At 43.7% G+C, this 16,339-nt stretch overlaps 1 protein-coding gene across 1 annotated transcript in view; it reads right to left on the minus strand.

Moving 5' to 3' along the window:
- LOC133016015 (latent-transforming growth factor beta-binding protein 2-like) overlaps positions 1–16,339 on the minus strand; it is an 84,776-nt gene that overhangs the window by 47,994 nt on the left and 20,443 nt on the right. Inside the window, exons 4-7 of the mRNA XM_061083311.1 lie at positions 6,213–6,221; positions 5,694–5,947; positions 4,134–4,331; positions 1,219–1,419 (exon numbers count right to left, since the gene is read on the minus strand). Coding sequence (XP_060939294.1) covers positions 1,219–1,419; positions 4,134–4,331; positions 5,694–5,947; positions 6,213–6,221 — 662 coding nt within the window. The remainder of the gene's footprint in view (positions 1–1,218; positions 1,420–4,133; positions 4,332–5,693; positions 5,948–6,212; positions 6,222–16,339) is intronic.

The raw sequence follows: 16,339 nt of genomic DNA on the forward strand, positions 1-16,339 counted from the left end.
ACTTGAAATGTTTGGGATAAAAGCTGTATACAAGTGTTTGCACGTTATCAGCTGACATGCTGCATAACTTATTTAGCACACACTCGATTGCTTCATCACCAAGTTATGAGCGCTACATGGGGGGAGATTCCCGGCAGTGAATACACCATAAAATACTACAAAACAACAACAACACAAAGAGTTTTGGATCCTCTGGTTTAAATCAAATAAACTTAAAGACCAAAAACAGATTTTTTGAGGAGCTGAGAGGTTCTTGCAATGAAGAGAATGAGTTCTTTTGTCCTTCTGACAGAGGGGAAACATCCATCTTCAGGGAGTGCCAGGGTTTTTTCCCAGAATCCTGACCCACTGTCATGAATCATACACTCACAGACAAACGTCAGGGTGAGTCCAAGGAGAAGAAATAAACCTTATCAAGAGTCCTGAACATGAAACTGCCTGTGCGTGTATTAAAGCAGGCAGAGGAGACGGCTAATTTTCTTTTTGGCGACGTGACAATGCAGACATAAGGCTCATGTTGTAAAATTCTGATTATTCAAGTAATTTTATTTGAACTGAAAGAGAGATCTCTGAATGGAATTTAAATAATCTAAGACGGAGCTTCTGCTTCTACTTACTGTTTGACAGAGTGAGACCCTGAGAGATATAAGGAGGAAATAAAGAATACCAGAAGAGAAGAAAAGTGAGCAAATCTTTAAATTCCGTCTTATAGCTTCATGATGGTTCCTTGCTCTGTTTCTTATTTTCACTCATGTGTGATGAAAGCAGCATTGTGCGAACAATATGAGGACTACCACTGAGTCATCTATTACCCACTCTGCTCAAAATAGAGTTTTACCTCCACTGCTGGCCCATAAAGGAAGAGTGATACATTGAAAACAGATTTGTTAATCAAATGCGCAATTGCTTATTTTAAAAAATTTAACAATTGGCAAAAAACAAAGGTCTGAACAATCTAGTATTTTAAAAGAAGGACATTCTGTGGCAAAATCACAGAGTTAATCTTTTGTGTTGAGTTCAACTGACGCAAGTTGAAGTTGTGTAGACAGCTCTGACAGCTCTGACGGTGTGCGTTGCACCATCCACTTAACCCTGTCGGGGTCTACTTCCTCCACAATCTTCGAATCGTTTGGAGACAGTAGAGAGTGATGCAGCTGAAGTTGACATGCAAACCTCACAGCTTGGTGAGCTTGATTGGTCGCAGCGTTAATTGATTACCTTGCTGATTGGACAGAGGCAGCGTGTACATGGAGTGGGAAGGAGATTTGGGTCCCTGGTGGCTGCCATCTTTGTGAGGGTTGGTTCTGGCAGGAGCCGGCAATGGCAGGTGACAGAACTTCCCCGTGGAGTTTGAAGGACACCAGCACTGGTCCCTGCCAATGCATCGGCCTCCATTATGACAGGGGATCTGACAGAAGACTGCATAGAATGGGAGAATGAGTGAGATCGGTGGTCAAGAGAATAAGATAAAGAGGTAATTACAAGCTGGAAATTAGTCAGAGAAAACAACACGCCACATTTAATTAGACCGATTTATGCAACCTCATACACGAGGATGCAGTAATAAGAAACAGAAGGAGTAGTTCTAACAGGAAGGGCATGTGCAGAGGCCAAATGTGGGCGAGGTTTGTTTGCAAACAGTTATAGTTTGCAAACAGAAATGGTCATGCTGGTTGCTGCTTTAGCATCGGCAGGCTCCACGTACCACATGACTTTACAGAGTTTCAACTTTGTCCCGAGGGCAGAGCTGTAACACTGCCCCTCGTGCGGCACCTCTTTCATTGGCATGTTTTGCCTCACAAGGTAATTACATGCTCCTGTGTGGGGTGATGAGTGAGGATTCATCCTGTTACAATTTGAAGAAAATAACAAGTCCATGCGTATCTGTAAGAAACACTTGCTTGGCTGGCTGTAGGAAAATAGTTTACAATTTCCAAACTATCGAATGCTGTACACAATTTAAAAGCTGGGAAACTTGCTCTTAATTATGTAAGCAAATTGAATTCCAAAACGGGCTCTGTCCACACTTTGATTAATAGGTTGCAATTTACCATGGGGAGAAAAAGAGGGAAGGTCGGCACTGGCCAGATGGTGTTTGACAGCACTGCTTTCACAGCCTTCTCCTCCGGCCTTATCTTTTGGCGTAAGGGATGGGTGCCAGCTCAGCACCTTACATACCTGAGCCTGCTCCTATCTACAGATTCACTCTGACCGGACTTCTCCTAACTCAAAACATCAAAGACTATGAAACCGTGACGAATAAGAAAAGAACCATTCTGGCTCATAAAGGATGTAAAAAGTGAAGACTTGAACTTTTTCTACCTCAGACACAGCACACAACAGAAATATGAGGAAGGTTTAAAAAGGTAGCTGGAGATGTGAATAGCCCAAATCCAATGGAATGAAAGAGGACACAAGTGATGGAAAGTGAACTGCTCAGCTGCATCCTCTCTGACTCATCGAGAGAGACAGAAACACACTAACAGGGTGCACACACGGAACAGACAGACACTGGACAGTCTCAGTGGCATGGAGGGAATTAGCTCCCTGTCGCACAGCATTAGCAACAGTGTGACCGGAGAAGGACGAGACAGAGGAATAAGAATAGAGGAAGAACAGATAGTGGGTGGAAAACAAGGGATGGAGAGACAGAAACTAACTAAAAGGGTCCAGTGTTGTGTCCAGACATACAGGAGGGCCTCTTCTGATTAGCTGAATTATCAGATGCAGCCCTGGTCTTTCTCAGGCCAGTCCCAACCCCGCATGGGGCAGGAACTATTCTTAGACAACAATCAACTGTCGACTCTGTTCGCCACGCTCCCTGTCTGCCTATCCGTCTCATTAACAACCACTAACAACCAAATAAACACACTCCCTTCTCCCTCAATAAACACACTTCAACTCGATTTAATATCAGGCTTTTAATAAGTGCTGTACCCAGGGAACCTGTTATAAGTACCCAGCCTGATTTTACAGCACCGTCGAAAGAACATAACAACAGCATGAGATAACTGTTTGTTGTCCACTTGACATTCTTCTCCTAACACGCACACCCGAGAAATAACAGGATGCTCGCCTAAATGAAAAGCAATCTCTTTTTTAACACGCTCTTTAACACGTGCCTTTAAATAATGAAGGGCGATTGGTAGATGATAAAAAATGGGACGTAAAAACAAACTGCTGCCGGGGGAAGAAGCAGGGGGTGCCAGGAATGTAATCGTGTGGGCGGCGTCTGCCAGGATGCTGAAGTGTTTGGAATATCCACACCACGTTCCAAAACCCCATTAATGGACACATAAATCTGCAATATCAACCTGTTTATATATTCATAAGTCAGCCAGGTCCTCCCTAACGAGCCTTGTACACTGAGGTGAAGGATGGGTGCATGTTTGAGGGGCTTGTATGTATGTGTGTGTGGTATGTGTACCGTTCACCTCTAATCCAGGAGAAGTAGTTAGTCTGTGTCTTAGTTGAACCCTCATAGCTGCTGAGCAAACTACGAAACATGCAGGCGTCCCCTTGGCATTGGCCACACCCTCCCTTCCCACGGACACTCCAGCATGATTTTGAAGCAAAGCCCCCTGGATAAATGGCAGGTTTAATGTAATCCCTATAAAATCCTGCTCATGCTGCTACTCTTTCTCTCCCCTCTGCCTCTCCCTCTCCTCTTTCATACGCTCCTTCTCTCCCAGGGAGCACATTAAATGGTTAACAGCGGGGCCAGCCGTGAGGCGTAAACCGCAAAGAGATGGGGCTAAGTGTTGTGAGCGTTGGACCACCACGTGTGTGTGCGCGAGGTGAGATTAGTCCCCTTTTTACACGGCCCGCTTTTAATCTGCCCTACCGCCGTCTCTCCTACTTTCCATGTCTCTCTTTCTTATTGACAGTGAAAGTTTTTCAGCACAGCTCTCAGTTTTAATCTCCTCCACTCTGCCTTCTATGAGCTTGGTATTCAGAACAGTACGGCATGCCACTGGGAACCCATTTTGTAAAGCTCAGCCCATAAAAAAGGGGATGGAGACACAAGGAAGGTTTGTGATAATTGGAAACATTAGCAAGAGAGACAGTGAGAGAAAGGAACAGAGAAGAGGGAGCAGGCGGGAAAGTTCAACGGGCCTGGAGTCGACACTCACAAAGTCTGAAGCCCTGGTTCTTTGCCTGCTGCTGCTGCTGTTGCTGCTGCTGCTGCTGCTGCGAGGTCTCACTGTACACCGTGGTGATGTCTCCCTTCTCACAACTGTTGTAGCAGCGCCCACCGCTGCACACCCTGCGGCACAGCATGGGCGTGAAGACGATTTTGATGCGGTCCAGGTTGGAGGTGAGGTTGGCCCCTGGAAGACACACACACACCTGCTTGAGAAGAAGAAGCAGCAGCAGAGACAGGCTGGAGACGAGCTGCATCCTTTCTGCCTCAGCCTCACTGTGACACAATCCCCGCCTGGGCAAAGGGTTTTTAAGTGTGTGAGGGTGTGCGCTGACGACTGGCTAGTGGCACGCTGCAGCTGAATGAGTGATGTAGACGTGCCACAGGCCAACAAATGGCAGAGTGAATACTATTAGGTATCGGGCGAGCCTCCAAGCACTTTATCTTTGGGAGAAGGTGTTTTGGATATGTGTATGTGTGGAGGAGACAAAGAAAGTGTGAGTGCAAGTGAACATTGTGTAATGGTGGGAAGCTGTTCAACAGCCGTTGCCCTGGTAGACGGCTTAAAAACAAGGGAAGCATGAGCAGCAGACAGCTGTGTACGCTGGATAGTGGATCAGAGGAAGATGAGGTAGTGAAAGGGGAATAAAAAATTAGGAAAGACGAGATCTTTCTTTTTTTTGTTGTCAGTCGAGGCGCCAGTGTTCAGTGCCTGTCATGTCGGCGAGGTGACAGTGCAGATTTGTAAAGATATCATGTGCGTGCAGGAACAAACACACTACTCACTGTCTTCTCCAGCAACTACACACATTGATTTACATTGATTTCCTGGACACTTGATCTAACCATAACTATAATTACTACTAGCCAAACCCTAACCCTTACACTTACCGTCACCTAACCTTAAAACATGCCTTAAAATGTCATGGTTTACTTCCTTTTTTCCCCATAAAGAGGACATGTTCCCACAATGTGACTGTGTCAATAGTTTAGGTCCCCATAACATGAGTAATACCTGACATCTCTCTAACACACACACACGCAGGTTTGCACAGCTATTCATAATCAATACTTTGCATTGACTTCCATTCATTGTGGACAGACTAACTAAACCCCCTTAACAAATGACCTAACCTTAACCAAACCACAATTCACATCTAACCCCTAACTCTACCCTTTACCTCTAAGTCCTGACAGGGTATATGCTGGAAAAGGTCCTAAAAATGCACACTCACACACACACACACACACACACACACACACACACACACACACACACATTCGCACTGCATGCAGCCTCAAAATGAAACATCCATCTGTTCAGTGTGATGAAGACCGCAGAGGGGGTGGTATGATTGGACAGAGGGAGACGGGAACTGCTGGGATGCAGCCAATTTTTTTGTGGCTCAAGTTGCATTTAGCAATGACACCACAGGATGTGTTAGCTTCCGTGAATTGAGCGAAAAGTGGATTATGTTTGTTTTGAGAGTGTAAATGTTAAGTATGAATGTAAAGTGAGAGTAGATAGTGTTTATTTTTCTCTCCTTACCTGCTGGTTGCAGCGCGTTGTCGAACTGTCCATTTAGTTGACTGTCCCCAGTGGCCTTTTGAGCGTTAAAGGAGTTCACGTTGTTTTGTCCATGTCTGTGTCCGTGCCAGTTTCTGTGCTCACTGCCGTGCCCATTACCGTTAGGTAGAGCGTTGGAGGTGATGGGCCCGGTGGATGATGGATAACGTTTTACGGTGCGGGAGGTCCCTGTCTGCTGAGGGGAGGTGTCAGGGGGTCCCCGTCTCACTTGGGTCCTGTCAATCACATCAACACAGGACCATAAACATATGACCTCAGACAAAGGCTGATGTCCTGCACATATATACACTCCCATCGGCTACGTATGGTCATCACCGTGAAATCCATTTAAGCAAGGTGATTGTGTGCAACAGAAATTAATATCCCTGAGGGACAAACATGCACTCTTAGGTCATAGCTTTGCTTAATTGATTTAATAGATAAGACACAACAATTTAGAGTTTTAATTAAATTAATAACACAATAAAATGATTCAAGCACACAGGGTTTCTCAACCAACATCTGCTGTAAGTCAGAGAGCCTCGACCCTCACTAATTAATGAAAGATTAGGTTCAACATTAAAGACATTGCGTAAGAGACAATTTTTCTTCACTGATTAACAGAAATAAAGTATCAGGCAACCATAGGGAGCAAGACTCACAGGTTCCACTTCGTTGGTGAGTCTGAGTGTGTGCACACGTGTGCGTGTCTGTGTGTGGCTGGTCGGTTTGCCTCGGAGAAAACTGCGTGATTTAACACATTAGATCTTTCCATCACGACTACAAAACCTCTCCATCACCCATTGTGTCTGCTTGACTAGATTATGAACTCCCTGTTCTGTCTGACAGCGGCCAACCAGGGAGCAACATCCTGAGGGTCGCCCTGGGTTGGAGGAAGAATTAAAACTAGGGTCGAAGAACAAAGCACGGCCAGAGCTGCAAAGGGCGCGTTTTTTAACCAGTGAGCGTTTGATTCGGGTCAATTACTGAGCCTGTGCTGCACGACCTGGAAGCTGAGCTCATGTGAGCGACCTAGGGGGTGGTGCGTGCCTCTCAGACAGAAACTGCTGGGATTCAGCCCCACAAAAAACATCTGGATCCCACTGATCTGCCCTGACAGAGAGTCAACAGAGCAAGACAAAGACGAACAATGACGGGGAGATCAGAAGAACATCCGCAAAGCACACCTGTGGCCCTGTGATGTAATTGAGGTTGTAATCAAAAACCAAATGAGGATATGAACCATGCATTAACATTTATTGTATGTTGATTTTAGCTACACACTATGTTTTTATACACTGAATCAGCCCCTGAAGATACACAACGATAATCAGGCCAATAAACACGTAATACTACCACAAATGCATACATGTGCACGCACACAAACCCACACACACACACCCCGTCCCAGCTTTGCTAGATGTAGCACAGGCCTATGCATGTCTCTTCTCCTCACAGAGTACAAGCTACATTCCTGCTGCCACTGAAAATGGGACACTAAATGAAAGGGGGAAAAGGGAGACAAATGTTTGATAATGGTCTCTCGCGTCATCTTACAGGCAGCACCTATAGTTAACAGCTGCTGTTCCAGATCCTGAATGTAAAGGGCGAGGCCCAGGGATAGGATGTGTCACAGGGAAATAAGAGGTGCTTGTGTCAAGGTGGAAAGGACAGACAGGCGGTGACCCAGCTACACACCGTCCAATCCAAATTATGACCACGTTTTTTCCAATGCTGACGGGGGACACCTGGCCTGCAAGCATCCCGTCCTGCTTCCTTGGCTTGGCCAGATGTTGCTATTTCTGTGTCTCTCTCACTTTCAATGGCAAAGTGACTTCCGCCAAGCATGAGCTCAGCGCTGCCCTCTCGTCCTGCAGATCAGGGGGGGGTGGCGAGGGCAAGCGCAACTCGCACTGCACATTTGATGTCATAATTAGGGAGCTTCAAGGCCCCTGCGATCCAAGGAGGAACCGTTCCCCTGCCTTGTTCTGGGTGACTTGAAAGCAATTCTGAAGACCTCTGCCAAGATTACACGGATCATGGTTTGAAAAGACAGACGGAAAAAAATGTTTTGGGTATTGAGTTAGAGAAAAACTATTTTAAGGATGATAAGACATGTGGTGATTTAGCATATGGTAAAGACCAGGTTGAGGATATTTGACTCTGGCCCGTTGAGTCAGGTATCTAATGGATTTTTTACACTTGCCCATTCCTGAGGCAAACGGAATGCCTGTCTGGTTCGGGTCAGGTTTGGTCAGGTTGGCTGGGCTATCTACGTGATTTTTTATGAATAGCTTGCCTCTAATTGTGGCAATCATCAGGCTTGCACGACTTCACACAGAAAATTGCTGCCCGAGCCGCACTCTGTCAGTAAGTGTAATTAAAAATGTGTCTTTCATATGAGTCCATATTCCTGATGCTGTGCACTGCCAATTGAAAAGCTTCTACACTTTAAAGCTGAGTAGTCCTTATTGTTGCAGTATGATCATCACACTTTGTTGTCCTCAGCTCTATGGCGCAAAGTTCAGAATTACAGCTTCCAGCACCTCTAAATCTCACTAATTGACACTTGTCCTCTCTAATCTGTATACAAACATCCAGCATGTATCATGCTAAGCTAAGCTAATTGCTGCCTGGCTTTAGCTCCATAGCCTTGACGTAGGTATCAATCTGCAGATCTTGCTTTTGGAAATAACGCAAATAATCATATTCCTAAAAACATTGAACAATCAATCTTATTGGCCAAAAAAAACCATACAATGTTGAAATAACAGGCCAAATTATGATTTGTTATGTCAACACTTTGATTACATGAGGGAGATTCAGTTGCAGTGTGAGGCTCGACTGGGTTTAGTACATGAAATGTCTTATTTCCAGTTCAGAACATGTGCTCAATAATTACATTCAAAGAGAAAAACATTCTCGTGAGCTGATAAATCTCAGTCCAAATACTTGATCAAAGCATTGGTTCATATTTGATAGCAAAGGAGGCCTCCAACTAAGACATGAAGCCATTGGCATGGTCCACTTTCACTCATTATTCTTCATTTCAAATGTGCGGAAAACAATTAGAGCTCAACCTCAAAAGCTCATCACATTCGTGGAAGTTACAAAATCAAAGTGATGGCCAAGAATTTTTTTACAAAAGTATAACTTGGCTTTGAGTTGCTACATAGCTTTCGTATCTGAACTAATCGCATGTGAATATTTGCTCTCGTGAAGGGATGACAGGCAGCATGGATGGCAGTTCCAGCCGAGTCTCTTGGCCCAGATGAGTTGGAGAGGAGGCAGTGTTGAAGCGCAAACAGCACATTGTGGAGCACTGTGAAAACACACGCCAGGATCGAGAACTGGAGGACGGTCAAAAAAAGGCTGCTAACCCTCTGATCTCTCAGCTTCCGCTGATGCTGTACATAAACCATGTTGTTAATAGAACCCAATGAATTTCACCGCCAAGCAAAATACAAGGTACACTTTGATGTTGAAAAGTGTGTGTGTGGGGGGTGTTACATTTGGAAATTTGGTTAGGTGGCTTTTTTTAAGTGCCAGGAAACCCCATAGCGGAGACTTGGAGAACATCCCATCCCATCATCCCGGTAGTGAGTGTGTTGTTTCGGTAGGTTGCCCATTGAGAGACAGAAGCCTCTTAGATAGACAGGGAAATTCTGATGATCCAGTTCACACTAAACATTCAGACTCACTAACTCACTCACTCACACACATACATGCAGTGACCCAGATCCTCTGGAACTGTTTACATCTGAAACCATTTGCGTAGCTCACTCAGCATGACTAGACCACAACAGTGTTTATGTGAAGCTCTGCACAGTAACGTATGGGCCACAGCTGACTCATTCACTCCCAGTTACAGTGTAGGTCTCTGAGGTGCTTCCTTACCCTCTGTCGCTATAAATTAAAATTTTAAATAAAGCATATTTGTCAGTTTATGTAGTTCAGACAGATAACCTAGTTTCGCTGGGCTCGGGATGCCAAAGAGGATTGTAATAATAAATTGTTTTTCACAGGCCCTACAAGCTCAGCACAAGTTCACCTTGGCAAAGCAAATTTTTCATTTGATCTTGTTGGAGAATACCGAACTCCGAACCCGCATCTAATGGCTTTGATTGTCAGCTTATGGCAACTAGTGCAGAAAGGAGACTGATATGAAAAGCTTGTGTGGCGGTTGGATGGAGCCATTTGGCTTTGAACAGACTTGTCAAAACAAGAGTCTGACAGCAGGCAGAGGTGTCCAGCACGAGCATCCCAGTCTGGATCACACCACACAACTCGGTAGCTCCCAGCTTTATCACTTTGTCCCGACACAGATCTCGTGTGTTGGACTGGACATGCCCTTCGGAGTGACGAGTGGCAAACCATCAGCAAGTTGGCACAAGAGTCTCTCTATCCTGCTGCGGAAACTAAAGTCATTCATCAAACAATGTTTAATTCTTCCATTTACCTCTTTCCAACACGGAGCGTCAGCCAAAAACCCTTATTACATAAGAGCTGAACATAATTAGGGCAATTTGAAAGCTACTTGGTGAATGGGAAATGAAATAATCGCCATCAGACCAAGTGTAAATCAAAGTTTATACACATTCATCTCACTCAGAGAACGTGTGAAAGACTATTGTTCATTTCACAACTTGACCTAGAATATGTGGATCATCAGTCTAACTGGAGGGAACAGCAGAAATCTAAAACACACAGCTGAAACAATGAAAACTTTGTGCTGCTCAACCACTGCAAAGACTGTGAGTAACGAAGGAAGACAAGAATTATAAGTCTACTTGGGACATGCACTTTTGTAGTTTGTAACACTTTGTTTTGGGGTACAAACTTTTTGGATTGAACAAAGTATATTGGCTCTATTTTCAAAGCTTTTAATCAAACCAAACGTTATTAGATTTGGATTCAGGTTTGTGATGAAACAAGTAAATCACGCAGCCCAAATATATTGGTGAGATGCTGTTAAACAGGGAAACACCTTGAAATTGACAGATGATTTGTTTTAGCAGGAGAATCTACAACAGATTAAACTCTGCATTTCACAAACGAAAGCTCGTACATGAGGAAGGAGAGTGCAGACTGTTGAAACTAGTCCCAGGAGGTGTTATTCAAGAACATTAGCAAAGATATACACAGTCAAACTTGCTCATGTTTTGCTATTCAAAGCCCAATAGTTTAAAGATGTAGCTACGAAAAGGAAAACATTCCAGATCATACAGATACTATCACAGGCTGACTGTGATTCCTGTTCCAAGTATGACTTGTTCGCTTCAGAATTTGATTTAGCAAAAAGTCAGCTTTCATATCAGATTTTTGATAAGAATGTATTACTAATAAAGAAATGCAGGTCAATGTCTTCATAATGTGAGACAGGATGGGCTTGTTTTCTGAAGTCTGATGTAACTTTATCGGCTCACATGCAAAGATGGGAAAAGTTTGATTCAGATTTTGGTCAGTCTTAATGACCATGGTGTATTTTAGGAGGTGAAAGAAGTCTCTGCGGGCAGGGAAATAATTAATCCTTTCTTACTTGGCCAGTCTACCAAACCATGTCTACCACCAGTGGTCAACCCCCACTGTGGTCACACATCTCATTCCTAAAGCTCTATGCAGAACGCCCTCATCCATTCGTTCTTCACCGCCGAGGTCCCTGCGTGTTTCTTCCCATAAAATCTTGAGGTTTGATGCTTAGCATGCACCAATACATACATCCAACCCCATTTTCATTATGGTGTTGTTTTGTGTTCCCCGTAGCAACAAAGTTATTCGATGGCTTGGTGGTTAAGTTTGTGTTCATTGGGAATTAAAAATAACCTAACATGAACCTCTGTCACATTAAAGTCTTTCCCTAAATTACAGCTAAGTCTTGGTTTTTCTCACAGCTTGTTTTGCAAGATAATTGCATGTCATCTTCGCAATTTCAATGCTGATTATTGTTTTATAAGGGTAGTTTGATTTGATTAGAATTTCTGGAAATAAACATATTGGTCTTTCTTGCTGCGATAGATAAGAAAATTGATATAGCTAACATTTCTCTAGAGTAAATAAAAAAGATAAAGCTAGCAGCCAGTTAGCTTAGCATAAGGAATGCAAGCACAGGGATAAACGGCTAGTTACCATGGCCATATTGAAAAGTAACAAAATCCACATACCGGTACCGTCTAACAAATTGATACATTAAATCACAATTGATTTGTCAGTGTGTGAAATGTGAAAACATCACATGTAATTTTAAAGAGATTTGTGCACCACACTAGTGCTTAACTTTGAATCTTTACTAGTGATTTGGCAAGAAATGCTCAAACACAACTTTAACAGCCATTTGATGTTTTTGTAAAAATTTAAAATATTTAATCTGCACATCAGTAAGCTTTAGTGCTGGAATACCAGCTGCTTTGCACTATGGTAATCTCCTGTGGGTGTCAACTGGGCATTCAAGGCCATGACCCAGAAGATTTAGCCCCAACTAATTCACCACTTTGTATCTGTGAATGGAGTGTTGTGTTTATATCTTTAATGAATAGAGGCATGACCATTCAGAGAGGGTTTACAGAAATAACCCAATGGTAATACCATAGGGGAAAAACTTTTGACTCATAGCATTACAGATCTCTGTCAATTCTTTAATTGATAGGGGTTACTATACCAAAGGCTAGCTCAAACAGTGAGTCAGTGTAAGGAAAAAATGTCTAAACCCAGATTATTTTACCACTAAAGAATTTACAGCTGAAGCACAAACATCATTTCATGCTGAGCCAGGAAAACAAGATGTGCAAATGTCTGTATGAGTTCCAAGTTACGTGAACATGATATCAGCAGAGCAAAAGTTACATGCACATAATGTACTTTGAATTGCACTTTATCCAGTCCAACCATTACCAATGATAGTCCTGTGTTCGTTTGCCAAAGGGTTTTGTATTTTATTGGTTTGGAAGTCCTACAAACAGTGATAACGAGTGAAGCAAGTTTTACGACTCATCCAACTTTTTGATGATTAAGATGTGTGTCACTGTAGCTCAGTGTCGGTGACGGTGGTCAACAATCATGAAGGTATCAGGAGCCTGCAGTTGGTGGGCGAACAATCACCTGTCAGAAATGGCCTCATCACAAAAGTTTGCATGTTCTGTCTTACTTGACAGGCAGCTAAACGTCTTAAACAACCCCATGGTTATAAGAATGATATGTTTTATGGATCACACCAGGGAAAGAAGAGTAGAAACTAGAAAAATCTTAAAACCCTGTTGCATGAAACAAAATAGACCATAATTAGGCCTCCTAGTCAACAAAAATGGGCTAACTAAATCGAAGTTACAGATGTGATTTAAAATGTGAAACTACATCTTCACTACACATATATAGTATAAGAATCGTATCAATCTTCTAATCTAACACTCAGCCAGAAGACTTGTAAGAATATTTCCCAAAATGTTGAACTATTCCTTTTAAGAACTTGGATTGTATATTTCTGGTTAGATATCAAAGGAAAAGAAAATCTGTGTGCCATACTCTATCATAGATCTGCAAAAACTATACGTTTGGCTGGGCATCAATCACCATCACGAGAGCACCAATGAATGGGTGAAATAAAAAATGTGTCCTGGCAAAAAACACAGATTTCACTCCTGGAAAAATTTAAATGAATGAAAACCAGAATGGTCGAAATACAAGAAGAAAAAAACAGTATGATGACATTTTCACTGACTGCTGCTTGATTTAATTTAGCGTTGCCAGTAGTGCCAGTAGTCTCGTATATGTCCCATACTATAAAAAAAGGAATCACTTGCAAACTACAAGTTGCAAGAACGTGTACAGAGCTTTACCGATAAGCTCCTTTCTCCTGAAACAAGTTCTTCATGCGTGGATGCATAAGGCCAAACATCAGTGAGCAATTAAGGCCCAGTCTCTTTTTGATAAAATCTCTACTCATTATGACTCGGATAATTGTGGGTCCTGGCAGAATATTTCCCCTTGTGAAAATCTGGGTGTGTCTGAGGGCTTATCGCACCAGCCGCAGAGGCTGGATTAAATCATGTTTTCTCTGTCTGGACGGGCCTTCCAGGAATCCCGTTAGTAGCAGCCAGAGCCTGGGTGAAATGAATTACAGAGGGGCTGGATTGATTCAGAGAGCTTTTTCTTCTCCCCCTGGGGAAGGGGCTTATATTAGTGCAGCAACTGGGCCTATTGCACACTGGAGAGTGCACAGTTTCTTGTGAAACTTATTTAGCGAAGGCTGTTATTTGGATTAGCCAAAGTGCAACACAGGCAAATGAAGAGATGAAGTTCCACTTAATTTTATAGCTATTACTCCCCCCCAACTGTCGGCATGAAAATTGATTTTCTGTGAATTTGACCCCATTGAGGTTTTCAGACATTACATGATCAAAACATATGACTACTGCAGTCTGCTCGATCACAGGCCAAAAAGTGTGGAATAAGCAGTTACCTTCCCATCTCCAGGGGGGGAGTGGTGGTGGCAACCTGTCTGTTTTTACCTCAGCATCTTGTTTCAAGCTATAAGAAATCCAAACAGGCCTGACTCTGGATGGAGGCGAGGCAGTGTGGTTGCTGTGGTCCGGGGGCCAGAATCAAAATGCTTGGGGAGCTTGGGAAACATGGGGAGCAGGGAGGCTATTCAATACTCCCCGGTTTATTTTAGTTGCTCTGATCATTTACTTAGTAAAATGCCACGAGACAGGTCAGCAGGAAGAGCCATTACAAAGTGCTGACTGAGACTGTGCCTACACGGCCGAGTGTCATATGTCAGATTGCTTTGACTGAAAACCAAAGAGGGTTTCCAACAACAGGCGTGATTGAGGGAATATTTGAACAGACCTGCAACATCGGTTTGCACGGCAATAAAAACTTTAGCAGACATTCACAGAGAATATGAGGGAAGAAAGGTGATGTCTGGACACAAAAGAAGAAATGGGAGCTTGAGCATGTTCGTTGCATATGTTTGCCGCCTTTGGAGGTCTGCTACACTTCTTGGCCCCACAGGAGCTCAGGTTGACTGGTCCCATGCACAGACCTACTGCTAATTTGTGCTTTCAAAACATTCCCCAATATCTGGGGGACAAAGCTGCTTGATGCTGCTTCCATCTGCCTCAGCTCCGGAGCTGGAGGCTGGACTGCGTTCTGGGATAGACGCCCCTCTTCCTATAACTGCTGTACAGTATCTGTCCCTCTGACAGCTGCATCTGCACAGGCCTGCTGGATGAAATAGATTTGGCTGCAGACGCCGGGCCCTGGCTCTGCAGCACAGAGTGTGTTTCGCATGGGGCTTCCAGAGCGTTGGGATGGAGAGAGAGAGAAAGACATATCTGTCCCACGCTGACTGCTGAGTTCTCTATGGTCTTTTGTTCCCTCTGGCTTAGCAGGAAGCCAAACACTCATGGGACTCGTTTGGCTCTGTGTTTGTAGAAAGAAAAAAACACCAACTCTTCCTGGTCTGGCTTATTCAATATTGTTGTATGTTTAGCTTTCACATGTTCAAAAATCTAGAAACACTTTTACAACATATGCAGAAACAGTCTTGATTAACTCCTACCATGACAACAAAATGTCAACATCTTGTTGCACTTTCCAGCATATAGAAAGTTCACCTGAGGACAGGGTGGCCTCCATAGCTGAGTCTGCACTCTGCCATGCTGATGTTAAACCCATAGTGGCACAATGCAGCCATCCAGCCTCACAAAACCAGGTCAGAGGATGTCCAAGTTCCGGAAAGCCTTATGCCATTCATATCGCTAGAGAAAATGCTCACCACATACCGAGCTCAGGGCAAAGGTCAAGTTTGTAGCACCAGCATGCCAAGACAAACACGCCTGCGATACACCAGCTGAAGCCCAGTTGACCCCGTTCAAGTTCATTCCCATTCTACCCACGCAGGGATACAAATCACAGCTCTGGACAAATGGTCATATGCCTGGTTTGAAACAGAGATAGGGTCTCATTCGTGTGGGAACAACACGCACAACCTGTGGGAATAACCCTTCACTTTACCCCTCTGCTCATCTGTAGGCATCCTCTACTGTGGCAGAGGCTGAAAAACAGAGACGTGAGGAAGACTCTGTACATGTCCTCACGGAGCAGCAAAGCACATTGCCAGGTGGTACAGTGGGAACACTTTCCCAGGCTGAATGTTTAGATATATGTTTTAGGTTTATGAACACTCATATCTGATCAAAGCCAAAAGCATCAAGAGTATTATGAGATGGAAAGCTACTGTGGGATTTGGGATTCTCTTAATTTATTGGCCTCTCAGCTGAGTTATGAGTAACTTCTTGAGTGAATTTCCACTGCTGCCTTACAATGTTTATGATCATATTCATTTCAACCTCGGTGCTTCTGTTACACCCGATAGCTCGAATTCCTCTCATCATTACATCCAAGAACACTAGTGATGATTGTAAAATAATATTTCAATACAGGTGCTGAGGTCACCTACAGGATTTTGACAGTGACTTCTGTCAGTGCTGGCTGTGTGGTTTGTCTGGAGTGGGAGTGAAAGCAAGTAGTGATCCATGATTAACATGGAGAACTCCCACTATGACCACAGTTTCCTCTGAGAAACAGCTGTGTGGCTATGTGCTAAGCCTTAAGTCAACAAGCCACAGAAC

Source organism: Limanda limanda, chromosome 12, assembly GCF_963576545.1.
Source record: "Limanda limanda chromosome 12, fLimLim1.1, whole genome shotgun sequence".
In the NCBI taxonomy this organism is placed as follows: domain Eukaryota; kingdom Metazoa; phylum Chordata; class Actinopteri; order Pleuronectiformes; family Pleuronectidae; genus Limanda; species Limanda limanda.